The 24,012-nt window shown below is 37.1% G+C and overlaps 5 protein-coding genes across 5 annotated transcripts; 2 read left to right on the top strand and 3 right to left on the bottom strand.

Annotated features, from left to right (window-relative positions):
- Positions 1-749: 749 nt before the first annotated feature.
- Positions 750-2,769, bottom strand: LOC131771298 (uncharacterized). Its single transcript, XM_059087078.2, has 3 exons — positions 2,583-2,769; positions 1,670-1,911; positions 750-1,037 (listed from the first exon to the last, which is right to left on the bottom strand). The coding sequence occupies exons 1-3, from the start codon at positions 2,767-2,769 to the stop codon at positions 750-752; spliced, it is 717 nt and encodes a 238-aa protein (XP_058943061.1).
- A 688-nt stretch (positions 2,770-3,457) lies between these two features.
- On the top strand, positions 3,458-10,582 carry LOC131771289 (acetyl-coenzyme A transporter 1-like). Its single transcript, XM_059087068.2, has 6 exons — positions 3,458-4,033; positions 4,677-5,165; positions 6,293-6,434; positions 6,952-7,118; positions 8,142-8,363; positions 8,730-10,582. The coding sequence occupies exons 1-6, from the start codon at positions 3,587-3,589 to the stop codon at positions 8,886-8,888; spliced, it is 1,626 nt and encodes a 541-aa protein (XP_058943051.2). The 5' UTR covers positions 3,458-3,586; the 3' UTR covers positions 8,889-10,582.
- A 3,498-nt stretch (positions 10,583-14,080) lies between these two features.
- Positions 14,081-17,382, top strand: LOC131771403 (uncharacterized). Its single transcript, XM_059087190.2, has 4 exons — positions 14,081-15,228; positions 16,127-16,189; positions 16,516-16,605; positions 16,745-17,382. Exons 1-4 carry the CDS (start codon positions 14,209-14,211, stop codon positions 16,796-16,798), a joined length of 1,227 nt encoding a protein of 408 aa, XP_058943173.2. The 5' UTR covers positions 14,081-14,208; the 3' UTR covers positions 16,799-17,382.
- Positions 17,383-17,987: 605 nt separating this feature from the next.
- LOC131771051 (beta-2 adrenergic receptor-like) lies at positions 17,988-18,896 on the bottom strand. The gene has a single exon (XM_059086811.2). The coding sequence runs from the start codon at positions 18,894-18,896 to the stop codon at positions 17,988-17,990; it is 909 nt and encodes a 302-aa protein (XP_058942794.1).
- Positions 18,897-20,494: 1,598 nt separating this feature from the next.
- LOC131771356 (uncharacterized) lies at positions 20,495-23,096 on the bottom strand. Its single transcript, XM_059087139.2, has 4 exons — positions 22,020-23,096; positions 21,718-21,777; positions 20,652-20,741; positions 20,495-20,548 (listed from the first exon to the last, which is right to left on the bottom strand). Exons 1-4 carry the CDS (start codon positions 23,094-23,096, stop codon positions 20,495-20,497), a joined length of 1,281 nt encoding a protein of 426 aa, XP_058943122.1.
- Positions 23,097-24,012: the final 916 nt, after the last annotated feature.

The following is a 24,012-nucleotide window of genomic DNA, read 5'->3' as shown; positions in this document are numbered from 1 at the left end:
ACAATAACGCGAAGAATAGTGATGAGAATATCATTTATTAGTTGATCCAATACCAAATTATCAGAACATGATAAGAATTATACATGGCAGACAGGAGAATTCCCTATGAGACCTGTTAGAAACAGTTCTACTGCCGGACAAAAAAAGTTCTTTGGCGCTAGAAAGAACTTCTAATTTTGTCTGCATATTACTTATAAACTCAGCTCTTAAAATTGGTGGAGATAACACTCTAATTGTGTAATTCCAGTTAAACTCCTCTCAAATAAACGCCTTCCAAAGGTGACCTAAGCATAAAGATCCTATTAAACTAATTCTGCCCACTCTTTTGTAATAGTCATAACAAAAGCTAAGAGTGTTCAAAACTAGGTCGAAAATGCACTGTAGTGGACCATACACTTGTAGTACTCTTGGGCACTCTTCGATTTTGTGACAAAATTGGGAGCGATTTTGGGACTAAATTAGGGAGAAGTTTCACGATACAATTTCAAGCAAAAAAATGTTTTTTGGAAGATTTTTTTCAACTAAAATGTGCGTTGTAAATCGCATTCGGGAAGTTTCGTTATGTCTAGCAAGTTCATGGTCCAATCTCGTTCCTAGAGGTCCCTTAATGCCTTGCGGGCAGGATTAGGGAGCGAATACAAACAATCGATAAAAATAACCAATGGATCCCATCAAATCTTTGAGAAATATAGTCTTTATTGACGCAAAAGAGATAAAATACTCTGTATTGTACAGCAATTGACAAATCTTCAACTACATTTGCACGATCGTCGACGTTTCTTCGGAATAGCTGTCTTCTGCTCTTCTGTAGTTTGAAGATTTATGACATACTTATCCACCCTTTCCTCGACAATATCCACCTGCAGATCACGTTCTCCATGCACTCTATTTCGTCTTCGCCTCTCCAGTTCTTTGACCAACATTTCTTTTGCTATCTTCCTGAACAACAGCTCTACATTATATCCGGTAAGAGCACTAGTCTCCACATAGGGCACACGAAATAATTCCGCTACAGAACTGGCACAGTCGTAAGAAATCTGTGAAAGAGAATTTTATAGCGTAAGGCGCTGATTTCAAAAGAGAAGCCTAACTTTTTACACTGGTCTTTACTACGATTTTAATGAGTCGGATAACGAAATTCATCCTTCTGTATGACTAAATACAAATTAAGTAAAAGAAATAAACGATTTTACTTTTCAGAATTTTGTTTATTTGTTATTGTTATCACTATGAGGGACATTGAAGCGTATTTTTCAGGCTAAAATGGAGATTTTGGCGGGCTATACACTCGCACGTTTGCGTTATTCTCGAGACTAGTTTTTTGGCTTTCTCTTTTTTTTTCAATTTTTGTTCCTCTATGCCTTTCAAAGTGATAATACTTGCAATACGATTTACGCCCTTAGCCACAAATATTTTTTGGGCTCTTTTTCAGAATCATTTAAACTTAGCATTAAACTTAGCATCAAACATTTAGCCTAAAACACAATTATGACCGCAAACAAAAACTCTATTGTGTTATTGATATTATTATTATCATCACTATTTTTGTTATTATGAGTATTATTATTATTATTATTATTACTATCATTTCATTGCCTTTCTACGTGAAATCTCATGCTCAATTCCTCCTCTGATGCAAAATCGTGCTAAAATTTTGAATAGAACCTACCTGCCGATTAGTTTTGTCATCCACTTTATTTCCCACCAGAACAATCAACGAATCCTTTGTTTGACCACATTTTTCTTTCAGTGCCAGCTCGATCCAATCGGGCACATTGTCCAATGAGCCGCAATTCGTCACATCAAAACAGACCAAGATCACATGACAGTCACGGAGATAAGAAGGTATGAGACAACGAAAACGCTCTTGGCCAGCGGTATCCCAGATTTGCAGACGGACAGCAATTCCATCTGAAATTTCGAGAAATAACTTTTTCCTTTGTAATGGCTTAAGGCGTCCAAACTGTTATTTTTACTGCTATATTACATAAACTTGCTATTGTGCGCTTTTGACATATACCGAGAGTTACTGCCTTGTGTGGTTGGTTAAAATTCTGCTGAGATGAATAGGTTCTGACATCCCAGAGACAGGAAGCATATACTTTACACTTCAAAGTTTGCGCATGCGCAAATATTTGACGAGTGTGTCTTTTCGGCTGTATACCCGGCTGGGCAAAAAAAATTAGTGCTGGTCTCTCCTTCCCTCGCCCGGTTCGTCTTCATTATTGAAATAAAGCAGAAGGTTGAAGAGTTTGTTTCTAATGGGAGTTCTACTGTTGGAACCAACACTGTTAATAAAGAAGCGAGCGACACAAAATTAACATCTCCCCTCCCCCTCTCCTCCTACGCAACCCACTCTCCTGTTCGTTCCTCTTCGAGAGTAGTGGTCTTAAATCTGCAACGAGAATATCTCATGAAACAAGCTTCTGTCCTTGCGAAAAGAATATGCTTACTTCGGACTACAGAGGGCCGCTCCTGGCTGATCATGTAAATGAATCCACTTTTGCAGAAAATTTATTACGTTCAGCCCTTTGGAAGTACTCAAATCAAAATTAATATCTACATTGTTAAAATCTATTCACCTAGATAGCATGTCTTCGTGAAAAAATCTATTCCAATGGTTGGCAGATATTTGTCTTCGTATCCTTTGTAAACGAACTTCCACACCAAGGCTGACTTTCCCACACCTTGATCACCCAAAACAACCACTTTGAACTTGCTGATATTGTCAGATGGGGAGTCTGAGTCGAAATGGCGTCTCGTTTGCATCTTCCCTCACACTTCTCTCATATGGTATAGTTCTTTATGACGTCACACAGAGTGTGAAGCGTGCGCTTGAAGCACGCGCATAAAGACTGGCACTAGTCATGCGTCCTATAGTTATAGCGATTGCGCACGAAGATCAGTTTTGGCCGGTCACGTCCCAATCTCCCACGGAAAATTTCAAAGGAAAACCACCCGATTCGCTCGTAATTAACCGCTTACATGTAGATTTAATTAGTATCAAATGACCACTTGTATGCGTTAATTTGATACTAATTAAATCCGCATGTAAGTGGTTAATTATGAGCGAATCGAGTGGGAAAACATGAGAAAAGATCGTTGTCACGCACATTTTCAAAAAAAAGAAAAAAGAGATAAAACAGTTCATCGAAATCTGCAAAAGGAAAAGAATTTAGGGAAAGGAAGACTTCAGACTTTTTGGACACAAACCTTACTTTAATAATGAGTGTCCTTTTGATCAGCCATTACTTTTGTCAAAGATGCAAATCCTTGGTAACGAGTATTTCAGACTAGCTCACCTGTTATCCACGGACTCCGTAATTCCTTAGTCGCCTCAGGCTTTTCAGCTGAGAAAACTTCCTGGAGAGACTGAGCACGATAATGACCTGAAGTACAGCGGATACCTTTCCATTTGTCACGTGCTTCATTTATGACACACTTAGTTTCATCTTCGTCTGTGAATTCGCCACGTTTGGTTACTGGTGCTTCAGAGTTTCTTTTGTATATATGATAATTTCTAAATACAGATAAGAACAGTTCAACAAGGGATATTGCTAAACCAACTACATGAAAGACTTCAAATATGATGACCAGATCTCGATCCGCTGATGCTGCTAAAAGAAGCGTTAGTTCTTCAACAAACGAGGAAGAACTTGAACGAAACAACAGCCATGTAGACTTTCGCTCAACGACAAACGGTGTGGACAAAAAGACAGCTGGCGAGAAAAACATGAAAACTCATCAGGCAAGCCTTAAGGGAGACAGAGGGAATATAGCCGTTCTTACGTTTCTGTATGTTCTTCAAGGAATCCCTCTAGGGCTGGCCGGCGCTATGCCGATGTTGCTTCAAACACGAAAAGTCGCGTACAAAGATCAGGCAACGTTTAGTTTCGTATTTTGGCCTTTTAGCATGAAGTTGTTGTGGGCGCCTATCGTAGACACTCTTTACTTTTCGCGATTTGGCCGAAGGAAATCATGGCTTGTTCCTGTGCAATATTTGTTAGGAATGTTTATGCTCGTACTTTCAAAGGTAAGTTTCTTATGATTGGACGCGCATTCATGCGGGTACTTATTAATTAAATGCCTAGTCATTCTGCTGATGATACAATCTGTACAGAAATTTGTTTCAAACTTTGCTTGTTGATTGTTCTTCTTAAAGATAATTAAATTTGGAATGAAACCAGAAGATCTCCTCGCCCAATCCTGGGGATGGTGTCTTGCTGTGCTTAAGGAATTTGTCTTTCTCTGTCTTATCACCGAATTTGAGATTTACTTATTAGCTGATCCTAGCATTATTCAGGATGAATGTCACATATGAACCTAGAAATCAATAACCTGGCTCACCACAGAGTTTTCTGTTGCTCAGATTACAGGTTCAGTTCCTCATGGGGAACCAGAGTTTTTTACTTGTCTCATGCTCATTTCAAAACGAAAAACATCTGGGCGAGATTTCCATTAACCTTCATACATCATTATGCATACAGTTCGCGAATGAAATAAACTATGGCATAAACAATACATTCCCCTTAGGAGTACAGCTTTGTTTTAGTATAGTATGGAGTTGTAGTGGAATCTCTCTAACATCTTTCTTTATTTCATAATACCAAGTTTAAAATATACCTTCTCTCTTATACTATTTTCCCACAAAAACTTCAATATTTGTTTTTTTTCAGCACATAAATGAACTGTTGGGTGAAAGTAGTGAAGAAGGGCCAAGTATCATCTTTTTAACAGGGATTTTCTTTTGTTTGAATTTCCTTGCTGCAACTCAAGATATTGCCGTGGATGGTTGGGCACTGACAATGTTGTCCAGGGAAAATGTTGGCTGGGCATCAACTTGCAACACAGTTGGCCAAACAGCAGGATTCTTTATGGGGAATGTTGTATTCTTAGCTCTTAGCTCTGCTGACTTCAGTAACAGATATCTTCGATCACAACCATCATCAGATGGAGTTGTCACCTTTTCAGGATTTTTTTACTTCTGGGGAATTGTTTTTTTAATCACCACAACACTAGTTGGGTTGCTGAAACGGGAAAAGTCAGAACAAGAGCTCCATGGAGAAGAGTCTGTGGAAGGAGTAGTTGATGGGTATAAAACATTGGGCAAAATTTTGCGCTGTCCCAGTATTTTGAAATTGATCGTTATCTTGCTAACATTTAAGGTAAGATTTATTATCCACTAACACCTTAACATCAGTATGTGCATTCTCCATATCATTCTTCAGGCAATTCCTAAGGTGCTGACAAGGAGAATGTGTTAAACAATCCTGAGCCTGTATAGTTGGTGATAATGTACTAAATTCCCATGACCTTAATGTGTGATTCAGGCATAATATTACATGCAGAATTTAGGAGCTAGTCACTCTTGGTATTCGTGTTTCAGGGTTATCATATCATTAGAAGCCAGTTGTCGGCACAAACCTGCTGGCTGTCAGACCATTTTTACTTTGTAAATTGTGACAGAAAAGAAATATATTTTTGAACTATTTTTAACATCAATGTCTGCCAAAAAAGTGTTACTCAAATATGTCCCAGAATGCTAGAAAACATGGCTAAGAGAGTTTCGATTTTCATATTTCATGGGGATCGCATGCCCCTGGATCTCCCTAGAACTTGCAAAACACGTTGCGTGCATAATCTAACTCAATTGAGCCTTCTAGTGTTTAGTTCAGATCATACATTTTCTAAAGACAAGCCTGCACTTTCTCTTACAATGGAACCCCACAGTGCACTGGAAAATGTTTTCTTTTTCTTTGATTTTTTAGTATCTAATGACAGATGTATTGTTTTGCATACTTTATGGTTACAAAGTACGTTTATAAAGTAAAAATTGATACTGTTCTATTCATTTTTTTTTTCCCAGAAAAATAGAAAGCACCACTCTATTTATTTTTTTTTGTTTCACAATGAAATTTGGGGTAGAAGTGGATACATTCTGATAAGGGCTATTCTTGTATTCATCTTCTTTATATTTGTGCTGTATCTGTGTTTATTCTTCTTTTGTCTTTTGTAATTGCTCAATTTTCAGTTTGTTTTTTTTTTAGACTAATTTTGCTTAATACATGCATGCATAAGTAAGTTACAGTAACATTTTAGCTCGACCAACATTTCTACTCTGCCAAGGGTCAGTTACTCTTCTACCTTGAAACTGTGAATATAATATTATTAGGGGTGCCCATTATATAAAAGCCCTGTGGTTTCTCATGTTTAGGATGTGGAATACATTAGTAGATTCTATGTACTGGGAAAATACTTGACTTAAATTCATGTGCAAATTCTTGACATTCAGGTGGGCTTCTCTGCAGCTGACTCTGTGACTGGCCTCAAGCTGATTGAAGCTGGAGTTCCCAAAGAGAATCTAGCTCTTCTTGCTATTCCCATGGTTCCAATACAGATTTTATTGCCACTTTATATCAGCAGATACACAGCAGGTTGGTAAATATGAATGTGACTCTTCAAAAAAATGTGCAGATGACAATACTTATAGGAATGTTCATAAATGCATGATACTTGATGTTTATTAATTTGATTATTTTGAGATGAATGCATACATATCAATTAAGTAATAACAGTTTAATTGTAAACAGTTTTCATTGTATTGAGGGAGATCTCAAAATTAGTAACAGCTGATATGAAAACTAAAGGAAAACATGCCCCATAAGAGTGACGAGCATCTAAATTCTCCTTACAATGTTACCCTTAAATCGCTTTTTAATGTCCCAACAATGAAGGAAATGATCACCAACTAAAAAGGCTCTAGGTTGTTAAACAAATTCTCCTTGTCAGCATCTTAGGAAATACAAAGAGAACAGTATGGAGAATATGCATTCTGATGTAAGAGTGTGAAGGGTTAATGGTTCATTCTGATGGAGGGGGGGGGGAGGGGGCAGGTGGGGTCTGAAATTGTTGTGTTCTTTCTTTTGTGAGAATCTCTGTTTCTCTTCACAGGTCCACGTCCTCTTGATTTGGGTCTTAAGGCCTTTCCTTATAGACTGTTTATGGGTGTGGTCATCATGATGTGTGTCTGGTGGGCCAATGTTGTGCGTGGGCCTGGGGAGGAATTCTTTCCGTTATACTTTTACTTAACAATTCTGCTGGTGTATGCAATCCATCAGGTACTTTTCATTACTGTTTGTTTTCATGAATTTTCTTGAATAGTTTCAAGAAACCTTTGATCATTTATGACGCACTCTAAAGAAAAAGGGGCCATCATTGGAGGTACTTCGTGTACTACACAGGATTTTTCCATGGAGCAAGTACGGGTGATAAAACATTTTTAAATGTTTCTTTGAGTACTGGTGTTATAGAGAATTTGTTTTTCCTTTGGGCGAGAAGTGGGTGAAGCTACTCATTCACACAAGTTGGAACTTACATTAGGCTCTTTCAACATATGTTCTTACTGCGAGGGTATTCAAAGTCTCGTGTATACACGTGTATGCTGTTTAAGTTGCTTGTTTGACAGCAAACATGCAAACTATCTCGGTATGTCAAGTTGATTTCGTTTTATTAACTGAATTACATGTAGCCACTGCAAATACTTTATAAAGCTGACGTTTCGGGCCTTAATGTCAACTTTTGTTAGCCCATTCGCTCTGGCAAAGGGCTAACGCTCGAAACATTATCTTTAGATACTCTTGACGGTTATCACTTTACATCATCATCTCAGTTGTCTTTTAATAACCCCCCTCCCCCCCCTCCCTTCACTGATGCAGCACCACAGTTTCTGCAGAAACTTACATGTACCTTCTTTATTTATATATCTGCTTGTCGCGTGATGGCGTTGAAATATTGACGTCGTTATATGTCACTTATCTCTGATGAGGGGAGTAAGTTTTTAAAGAAACTGTGGTGCTCCGTCGTTGGGAGAGTATAGCGGGGTAATTAAGTATTAACAATAGAGTTGATAACGTAAATTGACCACCCTTAAGAGCTTGAAAGCTGACGTTTCGATCGTTCGCCCTTCGTCAATTGTTCTGACAAAGCGCTAGCGATCGAAACGTCAGTTTTCAAACTCTTAACGGAGGCCGATTTACGTGATGTTATCAACTCAGTTGACAATAATAAATTACGCTGTATCTCTGATGAGCCTTAGTCTCCTATTCTGAGCTCTCGTCCTTTTCCTCTTGGACCGCCAACAGGTGTCCCTGTATTGTATGTTTGTGGCCTTCATGGCTTTCCACGCCCGCATCAGCGACCCGCGGGTTGGAGGGACGTACCTAACACTTCTTAACACGGTGACGAACCTGGGAGGAAACTGGTGCCAGACTCTGGCACTGTGGTTGGTGGATGGGCTTACCTGGACAAACTGTATTGGTGCTTCTGTGCCGGGACTCCACTGTAGCGGCAAGACAAATGCAAAGGTATGGGGAAACATCCCGCGAATATTTCTCCATTAGATACATTTTATGATGTCGCATTTTCTACCGAAAAGTTTGAGATACTTTGCAGTGCATGTAGCTTCTAGGGAAAACCAGATTTACTTTTCCAGACATACCGTTATCAGCATCACTCTCTGAAAAACGAGCAAGTATGGTCTCTCATGATTGTTTAAATAATTCCAATCTGAGACGTATAGTTGTTTATGAGCGACACATGACACAAATTTATACTTCAGCCTCTAGCCACCTTTGAGAAGTTGCTCACAGGTCGTGCCTCTTACACAATGAACAGCAAACAAATATAAGTGTGGTATTGAGTGTTTTGTTTTGTTCCTCCTCTTTTTGTAGGATTGTACGAATGCTGGAGGCGTTTGCCAAACTGTGGTTGACGGCTATTACGTAGAGTCCATCGTTTGTGTCGTCATTGGTATTGTATGGTTGAGATGGAAAGGTCAGAAGACAAGGTCTCTGCAAGATTTACCTGAATCAGCTTGGAGATATCAGTAAAATATGGAAAGCAACGAGCTGTATGCATAAAACTTAGGTTTAACTTTGTTCAATACACCTTCTATTTAAGTGTCTAACATTTTGCGAAAGTACGGAATATTTTCAAGAACTACCGGAAGCTAACGAAGAAATATAGTTGGTAACAATTGAAACCATGCGCAATATTAATGAAGTGGAAAATTTATTTACACTTCTTTGTTACATAATGATACACTGAAACTTTAAGATAAAAGGAAGACGGTGTTGAATGTTACCAATATCAAAATATTAAACGCACAATACTACATTTAAATATAAATTAAATGCGACTACAGACATATATGCACGAGTTAAATTGATAATTCAGCTGAGTCATATCTGCTTGTGCTCGGGCTCTGGCAGTGGTTAATTCTGGGCTCTCGCTTCATACGATTTCCGAACTTATTTCAATTGGAAATTTCATGGGGCATATGAAAGATGTCATTCCCTCTTTACTCTGTTTTCATATGCTTTTCTTATGATGTTTCAAAGGATTTATACGTCCAAAAATTCGGACTCACGCATGCGCTCTACAGTCTCAACGGTGTTAAGTGACTTATGCCGAACGACCCTGAATACTTCAGTACCCGGTTGTCCTATGAAGCGATTGAGTTAAGTAAATGTATTCGTAAAGAAGATCATCATATGCAAACCTTGAAATATGGTCATTACGAATTATACGCAACTAGTAATTTTGAAATGACCAGTTAAATACAACGTACTGTAACATATGCGTTTGCTACCAATCTCTGGCGCAAACCATTTTTGGCTATTTTACATTCCGTTAGACTAGTCATAAAAAAAAAAAGGAGAGTGAGGAGATTATGAGAATTGTAACCCCAAGTGCCACATAGGACTAAACATACTGTTGCCCCGAGCAATGCTTTTGTTTAAGATCGTTGACGAAGTAGATAAACATAGTCTAAATTCTGTGTGGTTCTGAAGAAATAAATGGATTTCCAGATTTCTTTATCAGTGGATTATTTTAGGTGATTAAGTGACTTTCCTGCGTTAGCAAGAAGCTATCTACACAACAGTCAAGCGTTTGGCTAAATTTAAGATGGTCTCGAACTCGGTTTTAACTTAGCAATGGCGAAAGTTTTTCTTAATAACTGGCCTATTGTTGGTTTAAGTATATCTCAATATAATGTACATTTACATGGCATGCAATACGTTACTTACAGCTGTACAATACTTTTATCACTACGCCTACCTTTCATTATTTATTGCAAAAAGTGAAAAATTGTTGCTTTAAACGATCTTGATTTAGAGGGACTTAAACCAGTAGCATCACACACATCTGATATTAGGAATTATTTTTGCTATGATGATAAACATAAAAAATTTCTTTATATTTGCTTTTATTTAGTACCCTCTAACTAACTAGGGACGCTGTTATCATCTTAATAAGATACATGAAAAAATTACTCAGTTCTAATTGGTTAAGGTGGATGTATTTTTCAGGTAATTCAGTGCAGAAGAGGGTTAATTCGGTACAAAGAAGTAACAAACCAGGTTGAACAATTCCTTGAGCTGTTTAGCCGGACTATGAACTTTTTTGCGCCTTTAAGATGTAAAAATATAATTGTAGATTATTGTTTTGATCGTACGCTGTTGTTTTGACCGCACGCACAAATGTCACTTGCAGGGTTTGAATAAATTATTTTTTCACTCGATGCGCGGGCTTTGCTTCTGCATAATTATGATAAGCTATCTCTTATTTTATCATGTATATCATTGATACGTAATCACATAATTTTTCTCGTACAATTTGGAATAATTAAGCATTTGTAATCATTTTCAAAGACCACAAATTGCACTCGCCCTACGGGTTAGTGCAATTTTTCTAGTCTTAGAAAAAAAATTTTAATTTAAATCATACCTAAGTAAATCACATGTAAAATGTTATGAATCTCAAATATGTAGCAGCAGAGAAGTAGAGGAGAAGTTCAACTAATGCCAACCTTTTTTTTTTCGCGAATGTCTGACTGTTTTCGAACCAAACGGTCTTATGTTGTCAAAATAACGTCCCCTTCATGTTAAACTGCTCATTCAGGTAGAGATAAAAATACGAAAACAGCTGTTCATTCAACGTGTATAATGAAGAAAAGTGAATGTGAAAGTAACTCCATGCGAATTTCTGCGTATTTAAGGAGAAGCATTAACCGCTCAGATGTTAAAATGGAAAATAACTAAATATCCATTCATCTTATCTGTAATATAAAACAATGAAACATTTAAAATATCCTTAGACAAGGGAAACGCTTTAACATTTCATTGAAGTTAACGTCCTTGTCGATTTAAAATTATACGTTACCGTACCTGTAACTTTTCTCTTATAGCGAAAATATTCCACAGAAAGGAATTAAACTGATACGCAATCAGCAAAACTACTCCTCCAGCGTATTTTGTTTGGTTTGTGCTCACCAGTTTCGTGGAACTGAAAAACAACTTTGCTTGTAAAAGTTTAGCGTGGTATTCTTGCGAAGATGAAACTAGCTTGTGGTGTTTAAAAGATGAGCTGATCAGCTTCGTAGAACTAAAAAACGACTGTGCACGTAATGGAAATCCTTGGAAAAACTTTAACTGGAAGATTTTGGCATGGCATTCGACCTAACTATTCCCTTAGCGGCCTACCTCAAGTGTGAAATTAGCTTGTGGTGTTAATCAGATATGCTGTGCCTCCTTTCAGGACGATCTGAAGCGAAAGTCCATATCAATGCGAGTACTTAACAACTGCTGACCTTCCCTTCCCTTAACCGAACATATAACCTAACTTCTCATCATCTGACTGTCGTTGAGTTAGGGGAGGGGTAAGTGGGCACTTGCTCAGGTACTGAGATTGGTCTGTAAGTCCTCAGCCTAACCCTACAGCCTACATCTTAATAGATATCGTCTAACTAGCTATACCTTTTAACTTATGTGGCTATTCATGAAAAGCAAATCTTGTTATGCAGAGAAGGTGTGCCTGTTCAGATAAGTTTTGAATTCGCAGAAGACTTCTGAGTAAGGCAGACAGGAACTTGTGATCTCAGACAAGAAGATCTCATAATTGATTCCCCTTTCAAATCATCCCAACACTCTTGATAATACAGTACTCCTCTCTGTAGGTAATAGACAGACGAAAGGTGACAACCTACCTTCAAATGCTCTTTGGTATCGGAGACTTTGACATATTGTAAGATGTTGCAAAAGTTATGAATCTACAGAGGGAGAAAAACTGAGAATTTCAAAATGTTTGTCCTTTTTCAAAAGGGGGTGTATTTGCTATCTGCTTACTGTTAAGAAGATATCAAGTCAGAACACCTCTCGAGCAGTTTGCCAAGGCATCATTGATAAAGGTGTGTACATGGAGTGAAGAAATAGGCTGGAGAACTTGGCCTTCAAGCTTGCGGAACTATGGCAACCACATTGTGCTAGACTGGCTTTCTTTTGTAATGATCTTACCCTGAGGTAATAATAATAATAATTATTATAATAATGATAATGATAATGATAGTGATAGTTTATAAAAAATTGATAAAAAAAACTGTTCGAGTACAACTTGGCAGGTGAATTGCTTGAAAAGAGAAGTTTTTTTAACCAATCACAATCGAGGTAATTTTTTTTAATATGTCTATTGCTTCCCAAATGCCTTCTGTTTCGACTGCATAAACAAAGAATAAACATACTGAAGAGTAGCAACGCCAATATCCTTCCCTGATAGTGATTTTTTAAGCACCATGATAGCAAAAATCACACTGCTTCGAACTATCTTTTTACACTTGCCGCAACTGGCAATGATATCCATTGAAATTTTGCAATATCATAATACTACAATTGCATTTAGAAACTTTGATGCCATCCCTGGTTCACTTGAAGCAAATGAGAACGATTTTAGTTACAACAACCATATCATCAAGCTTTCACTCATTTACACTGTGTTGACCATATTTATTTAGTTTACATATATTTAATTCAGCATACACCGTAAGATACTAAAAAAATAAGTATGCTGCGGCTGCCATATTACTCCAGGGAAGTCGATGAAACAGATATCATTCCTTTATTTTTACCTGTGCCTGTTAGTTACTACCAGTTAAGCTAAGGAGCTTAACGTGCAAGGATCGAAGCTAATTTTAGTGGGTTGATCATTCCTTGAAATGTTTGGGTTTTTCTCAACAGTGATTCAAGACTTCATTATAATATCACAGTTTTGTTCAATTGCCACTTAGTGCAACATGCAAAAATGCAGCAAAAATGTTTCCAAGCAATTTCCAAAGACACATGCAAAAAGCGCTTAGTTACGTGAAGAGTAAATGATCAAAAAGTGAGTCATGTAAAATTAACAGATACAAAAAAAAAGGTCTTACGTTCAATAACTAACAAATAAACAAAAAGCTGGCTTAGACCAGCTTCTAAGGGTAGCTTGATGATTCATCTCAAAACGACCGATCTTTCACCTTTATCCACTTTAGTTTTTTTCTTACTTATGAGCCCGATCTGGGTGCCCCACAGTTAGCTTTCAATTCTCAGTTACAACAGTATTATCATCTGAACCAGAAGTCTCGTTAAGAATAAAATGTAAATTTTTGTGAAAATGAAATCAATTTGAACTGGAGGTCTCAGCATGACCTAAACTTTAAGGTAGTAACCAAAATTAATGGGATTTACCACGCCACAAAGATTATTAAAATTTTTGAAATGTTTTGCCTTTAGTAAATCACTTCACCCGGAGGTTTGTTAAGGCCTCATATGATGCGAAATCAATAAGGCGCCCAAGCACATTGCCTTCTTAAAATTTTCATGAATTATCTCCCGTGGAAGATAGCATTATTTAATGGTGCTTCTGAAATGCAATTTGTCCTTTGCGAAATGAACGTCTTGTTGTGAGGAGATGTGGTGGACGTTTGAAAGAAGATTGCTCTGAATGGTTGATTGGTGCTCCGTAATTAGTACTTAAAGAAAAGTTGCAGAATAAATAGCTGGTTTAATTGACAGAAGAAATGGATCATACTGCTCATTCCGAGTGAATCAAGACACAGAACCTTTTAATCACTATTGACTCACTGCTTTAATGTAAACATGAGTAATGTAGATTTGCAGCTGTTGGATTTGAAAAAAAATAATAAGTTAAACAAAGTGCTACATGAAACTAAAATTGTCGTGTTTTTGTGAGAGAAAGGGAGAAAAAGGAAAGCATTCTTAGATGTCCAAGCTTTTTTGAGAATAGTCATCTAGCTTAAATTTCTTTTAGTATAAAGTCAACTAGTTCGTCGACTTTATTGAAAAATAGGCTCATCGTTTTCTGTCGTCTCGAACAATGCTGGATGTAAATAACTCTCACCTTCAAGATGTACCTTCCGAACAATCACAAGAAAACGAAACTGGATTGAGCGAGTCTAGAAATGCGTCCGGAGATCACCATCCTCGCCGTAAAGAAATAGCTTCAAGGCTTCGACCCATTATATATTTGATGAAATTAACCGGAGAGTGCTCTCAGGATGTTTTGGTGCTAAACGAGATACCCGCAACTGGTTCGCGCCTCTTTTCTCGTCTGTACCGCGGAATTGCAACTCTTGGTCAGTGGGGTGTCGTGGTGCAGTGCATTACAACTGTTTTCTTTGAAGGTTTTGCAGATTTGAAGAGATTTTATTTTCTGTTGATCTTCTCCATCTGGGCTCTACAATGTGCAGTAGTTGCAACAATATGTCTATATGTTTTCCCAAACAGGCAAACAGAGTCATCCCGTTTTTCGCAATTCTTAAGCAGCTTGTGCAGTGCAGAAAGTAATGAAAGAAGGTCAAAGAAATGTAAGGTGAACTTGATATTGGCTTTCGTCACTTTCTTTGCTATTTTCAACACCCTCTTCGTTATTTCTTTAGACCTCATGTATGGCTCGATAATCTCTTTTCGTCCTTGGAACGGATTTCTGGTTTATCGCTTGAACTTCTTTGCGTTTATCTTCTGCAGTTGCTTTTCATGGGCACTGCCATTTTCGTTGTTTTACGTATCTTGCGATCTGCTGCTTGGAATTTTTGAGGATTTGGAAACCAAAGTAAAAGCAGGCGATCCTGATGCCTCCGATATCAGATGGATTCGGCAGGAACATCGAAAACTTTGTGTGCGGGTTGATCTCGCAAATAAAGTTTTTTCTCATCTTCTTTTGGCGGCAGTGGGCTTAGATGTTCCTTTGATGTGTTTCAACTCTCACCAGCTGGTGAAATCGAACGCATCTACGAGTTCAGACTTTACGTATCTTGTCTCACTTTTGTACTGGTCTGTTTGTGTGGTTGTTAAGTTAGCTTTTATCCTTTTGGCAGGAGTTAGAGTCAACGAAAAGGTAAGATTTTTCCTGTTGCATCGTTGGTTTTCAACACTTTTTTTTTTTTATCCTTATCAAGTAAACTAAGCAGGGCTCCAACCTTAAAACAGCTTTGCGACAGAGTTTTTTGTCTGTGTCAAGATTTCGACATCTGTCCGGTGGCAATTTCTAGTGTTCTCAGTTTGTTTACAAAAGAGCCTGTTAAAATGCTTCATCTAGGCTGAATCTGTATCGCAAGGGATTTCATGGCAAAATTTCGTAGATTTCTGCCTCCTTGATAAAAAAAATAAAAATAAAAAATAAAAAATAAAAAAAATAAAATATATATATATATATATGTCTAGGTTAAACAACTTTACTAACGATTCCAAGAAATTTAACATTGCTTCATGTAAAAACAGTCAATCTAGACGACACAGCATGTCTTAAAATTAATTGATTCTAGCTTAAATCTATACGAGAAATGTTCCTTTTGTAAAAATCCTAGCAGGAAACGTCGAAGGAGTGAACTAATCTATCATATTTACATGCAAATTATTCTTTTTTGTGCGTTTCTGTCCCTTTTCTTTCTTAAAACAGGAATGACGACACGAATAATGATGACAGATTGTTCCTCCCTCTCCTGGGCAAAATGATACGAAATTTATTTGAGATAGTTTGCTACAAATATGCATTGCTGAACATCCCTTTTTTGCCTAAATGGTTGCTTTTCAATGTTCAATTTTTTCCAATCTTTATCTTTCTCTTCTTTCTTGTAAACACGCGCGCCCTGCCAACCTATGATTAGACTATGATCCAAAGTTAAGGATTGTGAAGAAGGTAAACTAAGGAAACAAGAATTTATTTAAGGCCTAATTTCAACACTGTCGAAATAGTATCATAATTACCTACCTTCATCCTTTCTTCTTCCCTGCAGATTCACAGCTTTTATGACATCTTACAAAGTTTCACTGTTCCTGACAACAAGGGTCACTTAGAGGTAAGAAGTTCTTAGTGTTTTGGAGAAATTTGATGTTTAGGAGAGCCATTTGAGTCACCAAACCGATAGAGGCCAACTAAGTTGTGAACAAAAGAAACCGTTAGCTGACAAACTTTTGTAGACGTGTGCTGTAAAATTGGTAGAATCCTTTCTACCCTTCGCAAATCAACTCTGCGAAATATTTAAATTTAGCCCGTTTACTTTGGCTTGAAGGGCTGTGGTCACGTTCTCCAGATTTTATTGCAAAATCGGAGAGGTATTTTCTTCTTGATTCATTGGTATTTTATTTATCTTTTTTTTTTTTTTTAACCATTTATTATTTTTAGCTTTTACATTTCATGATGCATCTTCGGGGAGAGCCCATTGGATTGTCCATTGGTGGATTGGTGGTGATCGACAAGTCCCTGGTTATCTCGGTATTTCTCTTGGTTTCTCTTCACCGTTATGTCATCGATTTTACCTCGTTTGTTGTTATTTCTTTGCTTTTGATTTTATTTGTATCCATTTAATTACTTGAAATCTAACCCAAAGTCACCTTCTTTCATCTCCTTGCAGCTCGTAGGAATAATCATCTCCTACTTCGCAGTATTGATAACATTGCCAAGTTGAAGAAGAGGAAGGACATGACCAGACATGAAGCGGATGTATTTTCTGCTCTTACTGTTTCTTTTGCTTTAGTTTTCATATCATTCATGGAATTCTAAAGAGTTTTGAGTCAACACTTGTGAATTATCAAAGGAACATTTAATCAAGCTATACCAGTGATGTCTTTACCAGTAGTTCCCATACCTTGAAGTAATTAAAGAGCCTAGTCGTATATATACCCTTGCTGCATAGCTCAAGTTATTTATTGGTGAAAACTTCCTTATAATAGTTAAATGACTTATGTCGGAAACTTTGTTGATTCTGCTGTAAGCAGTTGATGGAGATGTATGCTGTCGCTCTAATCTATCATCCTTTAAGGAGAATAACAGTTTTGGTGTATGCAAATGTACGCTTGTTCCGTATATAATTCAATTTAGTTTTAACCTCCAACAATGGAATCCCTAGTAAACCTTAATTATTATGTCACGGATAGATCCTCAAATGCCAACTGTAAATAAAGAAACTGTAGATGGCTTTTTCTAAGCCTTTCATTATAAGACTCCTCTTATTCCAGGATATTTATATAGTCGTTTCCATTTATAATCTGCAGTTAAACTGACTTATTTCATACTTGCCGATAAGTGAAGACGTGTATATAACTACTTTCTCTATAACTATGGTAAGACAAATCATCTTTTTGGAGCTAAGAAAAATGTAAACTACGTGAAAATGCAAATTCTTTTTCCTTTTAGTCCCAATTTGTTTTATCGTAATATTGATGAAAGCCAAGCTAATTTATTCAATGCTGTTGGTGAGTCGTGGAGAGTTTCAAAAGTCACAGATCATATCATTATGAGCAACTATTACGAGCAACAGTTACAAAAGTTAAAAGCTTAAACTTTCAACTCTTTGAAAAGGAATAAAAGAAAGCTTTATCGCATAACCCTTTAAGCGAAAAACGCACTTTTATTGAAATTTTTTCTATCCAAATACCTGGCTGAGAGCCGCACACGATGGAAGTGAAAAAGGCCTGAAGGAGCTGCATGGTCCCTGAGATGCGGGCTGAAATAGCTCTTTAATGGAAACTTTTATGTATTAAAATGCTTATTGACTGAGTTAGGTTGTCAATGCTCGTGCTTTTCGACACAATGGTGGCGGAATCGCTGAAATTGATATCCTTGTACCTTTGTTTACTATTTTACCCTTCGCCATCTTAGTTGATGTTTATGGGGCGTACACTGTTTCTTTTCTTAATGTGAAGGCACTCTTGTAACGATCGTCGAAATTTTGGCACCCGCCAAGCATACATAAAAGGGTTCGCAAACGAAGATAAGTAAAGGAAAGTATGACTTATTAAGTCGAACCTTCGGAAAGCCATAGTATCCTGACAACTACAGAAATTTAACAGCTGAATCTTAATGTAAAAGGGCAAAAAAGAAGCACAGAACAACTTTAAAATGACAAACGAAGTCAGCGCCATTTTCCGCTCTCTCTCAAGGGCATGCCGTAGAGTTATTGTGGAGAGCGATGTTGTTAAACGTTGAAGTTCGTATCTTCTTGCGGAGAGTGAGCAAAAAATTCGACAATAAACAAACAGCAAGACAAACACGGGAATTGTGAAATGTGTGTGGGAGAACACCAATAAAATGACTGCCCAGATTTGTCCTGCCAAAGGATAGAACGCAGTCAACGTCGTGGCCATTACCCAGCTAACAAAGATGTATGTGTGGACTTTTCGTCCTGTTATTCGCTCGTTGTAATGGAAAGGATCGGTAACTGCTATGTAACGGTCAAGCGCCATCGCAATAACTGTCCATATGCCGTTGATAATGGATGCCCCTCCTGCGACGTTTATAGCTAAGTTAATCCAAGAAGGTTGGGTCTCGTCTTTATACATGAAACATCCAACCAAGCCACGGCCATAACCAATAATAAGTCCGACAAATAAGTCACTTAGAGATAAGTTTGCGATTAAATAGGTGGCGGGTGTTCGAAGACATCTCACAGGATCTAATTTAATGGTGGTGAGAAGAAGAAGATTTCCAAGAACGGTAAGAGTCGCTAAAATGAAGTCTGCAATTGTCAAAGCAAGGAGGTAAGAGTTGTACTCAAAATTAACCATTGCTGTTTTCAGAATACTCTGACTGCTTTGAGGAGCAGCTTTGAGGAGCAACAATATCCGACAATAACAAGAAAACCTATCACTCATTTGCCCGAGAAACCTGGATTAACATTTATGTTTAGTCACCTGGTTCAGAAAATGAGTGTATTAATAAAGATGAACTTTCTTTAAACTCCTTTCTCTTGTGGACACCAAATAGCAATGATAGATGACAAGAAAAAATAAAATTAAAGGTAGAATAAAATGCAATGAATGATGAAGAAGCACTGTTCCATACTTATATTTCCCGTAATACCCAATGCACTTTATTCCTCTGGGAAAAAAACACAACTATTTACTTAAGTTTTAATTAAATGTCAATACGCTGTCCGCTTTTATTTCCTTTGCTTGTATGTTATTGTACATAATTCCCCCACAAATTAGGTTTTTCTTTTCCTAAACGACACTAACTTACTTGTTTCTTTGTTCAAAATTCCTTTCAATAATTTAGCCTTTTTCGCATTAGATTTATCGATTTCTTTCAAATGTCCAAACAGGAAGTTTTGTGTTCTTAGACAGGTTGCATAAACATCATTCCATGCTATATTAATGTTAGAATTATTAATCTAGCTTAAGTCGATCTTACTGGTTATCGTTAAAGAAACAGTCTCTTCTTTAGCAATATCAGTCGAATGACTGGCTTTATTGGACAAAAGAGTTCTGAACTTATCTGCACTTTTTTCAAGTTGAAACAACATTTTTTGCATTAGGAAAAGGCGCATGTCAATTGAACCAGCATTTATTTGCATAACTCTCGATATCAGATATGCATACTTGCAAACCCTTCTTGCATTTACATTAAATACAAACTGGCCACCTTAAAAAATTTGGATAAAAGGAAAAGTTAATATCTTAAACGCATGTCAAAAAAAGCCTATCTGTAAAAAAAACTGTTTTACGAAATACTCTCATCCTTGAAGAGCTAAATAACTGCTCCTTTCAGTAGAAAGACTACGTTTACAACGGGAAAGCTAATCATACTTGGAAATATTTTTAAACGAGTAATATGACCACTAGAATAAAAGTTTCGGTTACGACTTTCTTCCTTTCAATTCGAATTACACAAATTTACAATCTGGACTCTCTCCTTTCCGTTCCATCTATATTGAGCACTTGCTGGTTGCTCTATCCTATCTATACCTTCAGGCAATTAACCATTAAAATATGCGCCTATATAGTCTACGGCGTACATCTTTAAACCACTAATATAAAACCAGGTAATTCCATTTTTCATCTTTCTTTCTTTCTTTACTTTTTTTTTCTGCTCAGCTAAGGAAATTATGGCTCAAAATTTTTGACAGTGCTGCTGATTTTTTGTTTATCCAGCTGGTCCAATCTAGGGCACTGTCCCTCAGTTTCAGCCTTAGAGCTTCGACAAGGACGAATCGTTGTTGATTTTCCGAGTACTGTCTCGTTCTATAAGTCATCTACACACTACCTAACATAATAAGCTACAGCTGAGGATACCAATCTATCTCTAAAAAACATTAACTTAAGTCGCATAACCGTTTACAGACTGATAAACCAGTGGTATTATTGACGTAGCTCCATGATTGCTGTTAATTCGGCAGCGACAACATAACAGCGAAGTAAGAAATTATCACTCCGGCGATCTGTCAAAAAATTAAAATAGTAATAAATTGCAAAATTAGCAGATTTTAACCAAAATTGTAACTCTTCGCGTAAATCAAGCTGCCTTTCCCGGAATAGACCTACCGTCAAAGACAAGGACTTGGTGATGACCACAAGACCACCAATTGACAAACCCTGTGGGTCTCCCTGAAGATCAAGCATAAACATCACCAACTGAAAATAGATAAGAATCGATAAATATAAATTTTTGAATCCATAGGAAAAACTAAGTCACCATTTTTTATTATTATTATTGTTATTTAAACCGCCGCCTGGTTAGCTCATGTCGTAGGGAGCACCGGACTGCCGTATGGGAGTTCGAAGGCTCAAGCCTAAGGCCGAACGACTCAGTGTCCTAAAATGACTAAGGAGAATGTGCTGTCTTCGCTATGGTTAGTTATTTTAGTCTTCTCGAAGATGGACGAAAAACCGTAGGCCCCGTCTCCTGCATTTTATACGCACTGGTTAGAAGGGCATATTTAAGAACCCGTGCATTTCTCGCAAAGATTAGGGAACGCATCTCCTGGTATTGTGGTCTGGCCTTAATTCTGAAACTGGAGGCATCTCCAAAAAATTTCCTTCAAAAATTGTGAACTGCTCAATGCAGTCTGGCCAAGGTCCCCCGCAAAGTATTGTAAAGCGCTATGAGCCGATCAATTTGGCGCTATAGAAATTCTTCATTATTGTTATTGTAATTATTATTACTACTATAATTTTTTTAAAGATAATAGAAAGAGAAATAAAACATTTCAGTTCACCCTCCCTGGAGTAAAAGTGGATGACGAAATTTATAGGGAGAATTAATGGTTTTTAGACTGAGAAGAGGAGCTAGAAAACATAATAATACCGTGAAGAGATAGGGGGCCATGTTGAATCAGCCTGTCACCTGTATTTACAACTGCTTCTACTCCCAAACTTACTTTATCTAAATGGCAGCTAATAATTTGCTCTCTTGTAGATCGAAGAGCCTTCTACACGAGCACAACACATTGTGACACCAGCTTTAAAAAGATTTCTTGAATTTATTTCACAGCTTATTTTTCCTGGGCGGCTTTCATTGCGAATATTTATTTCAATAAAAATATATGAGGAGATTAATCTAAGTTAAGAAAAGGAAAAGTTTCTCTTAATCGCGCAAATATGCAATTACCTTTCCTTCGTCTTCTTTTGAAACAGGAACTGTTCGCAAAATCTTTTGAAAACTGTGAATCTGAAGCATATTGGAATAAAAATAACATTATCAAATATTGAAATTAAAGAAAAACAAATAAGAACTATACAAGACAATAACAAAGTCAACAGGCCCTACATTGTAATCAATTCAAAAGGTGGAAGTACTTTAAGTGGAACATATGTTTTGCATTTAATAAGAGATGAATGTAAAAGAATAATAAAATTATCCTAGGAAAATAGGATAAAAAAAACAAATAATGATTCAAAATGTACACGTACCCCTTCGCTCACTTTGGATCCAAACAGCATGATAATTGTTAAAACACAAACTGACGCAATGAGCCAGAAAAAGTTATTTCCCATGAACAAATATTTCTTTTCCTCAGTTTTCCCAGGTGAATGAACAGCGAGGTACAAATTGAAGCAAATCAAAGGAATGTATAGAGACACCATTCCGAGAAGTAGAGGAGAAAACATCGCAGCGGCCAGTTCCACAACCTCGCACAGTTGGTGATGCTCCACCTTAAAAGAAGCTAGTTGCACTGTTGTTGAGTGCAATGACTGCTGTTTCATCCGCTTACTCAAATCATCAAACAGTTCCGCCAGTATGAGACACGTAATACAGAAAAGGAGTACTGGAAGCAACCACGAACCAACAGCTATTATCAGAAAGATGACGGAAACTATGGCAAAGACAGGTGATTCGCTTAAAGGCTTAAAGTCGGCAAGTTTCATATCAAGCTTTAGATATGTCATCAACGATCCCACAGTAGCACTAGCAAATACAAGGAAAAACGCAATTATGCCATTTCTTGATTTGACTGTTACCTTTTCCAACGTAGCATGACTCTTATTGTCGATTAAACCACGAACGAAGTGCTGAAAACGTGATTTTCTTGTTCTTGTTACTGGTGACACAATCAGGGTAATTGTTGCATTCAGTGCTCCCATAAGACACCATAAGCAGAACATTAAAGAAACATAGATCCTCTCAGGGACAAAAAAGCAACTGAGAAAAGCCAAAAAGAAATTGAACCAAAGGCCAGTAGCTACCAGACCACAATACATGAGTGAAACATACGCTCTCCTCGACAAACGACAAGAATCATCTGTCAAAGATTTCAGAGTGTTATCCCCGTAGTACATTCCAAACAATTTCATCAGCTTGAGTATAGGCCTGAAGATGTCACTGATTGCCTTAAACAGATGTTCGTTCACTTTTTTTGCCTCGGGAGGCGAACCAGTCAAGTTTGAAACTTCGTTCACGGTAGCTTGTTGCTCAGAATTGGAAGAGGACATTCCGTTATCTAAAGGCACTGTACATTCGTTTGGAGATACTCTAGCAGGCATAATCATCAGAAGATTGACTCTCAATTAGTTTACAAGGAAACTTGATTATTACCTTTAGTTCTCAGCTATCGTCTTTTAAATTTGTTTCCAGTGATGTCGCTCAATTTGAATTTGGGGAGATCCGTATTCATATTCAAATCGGAAAATACCCACTGTGATCAAAATGACATTTCTTTTTAATTAAAAAACAGTCTTAAATCAAACAAAAAAACTAATTACATTTCAAATCATGAGAAGGTGAGAGAAGCTAGACAAAAAACCACGCCTAGGTGTTAGTAATTCATTGTCAAAATAATGGAGTTTGAGAAGCTACCAGTTGTTCAAGCTTGGAGTGAGACTCATAACTAATAATTTTAGCAGGCAAATAAATAATGTATTTTCTCTCCAAACATTTACTTAGCTTTTTTTCCCGTTTCGCTACCTTATTACAAATTCAGATAAAGAGAAAATTTTTTTGAATATTAAGCGCGAGGCACAAAAAGAGTTAACGACAGATAGACGAAAACCCTTGAAGCAGTGTGAAGCAAAGTAGGGTTATCATAGTTCTAGTCTGTGTAACGTTGCTTTAAAACTTCAATACATTATCCTTTAACCTTTAAGACTGAAATTTCATGCTCGTCTAACGGTTTATAGTAACAACATTTTGATTATAACAAATAGACCGACAAACAAATGAAGCAATCAGGTTTATTGTGATCTCCTCGATCTTTTGGGATGCAATCAAGAAAGGGCATTAGCAGAAATTAACGAGGTGTGAGGCACTTGTTTGATGAGTTCTCAGGAAAATGATGAAGTTGATAATTAAAATTTCGTACCAACTCTGCATGGTATGACTCTTTATTTTTGTTTTTTGCTTTTTGTTTTTTGTTTTCTCTTTTTACTCGGGTATGATTTTGAACTTTTACAATTTCGTAATTAATTT

Source organism: Pocillopora verrucosa, chromosome 9, assembly GCF_036669915.1.
Source record: "Pocillopora verrucosa isolate sample1 chromosome 9, ASM3666991v2, whole genome shotgun sequence".
Classification (NCBI taxonomy): domain Eukaryota; kingdom Metazoa; phylum Cnidaria; class Anthozoa; order Scleractinia; family Pocilloporidae; genus Pocillopora; species Pocillopora verrucosa.
This window is presented reverse-complemented; position numbering and strand designations above follow the sequence as displayed.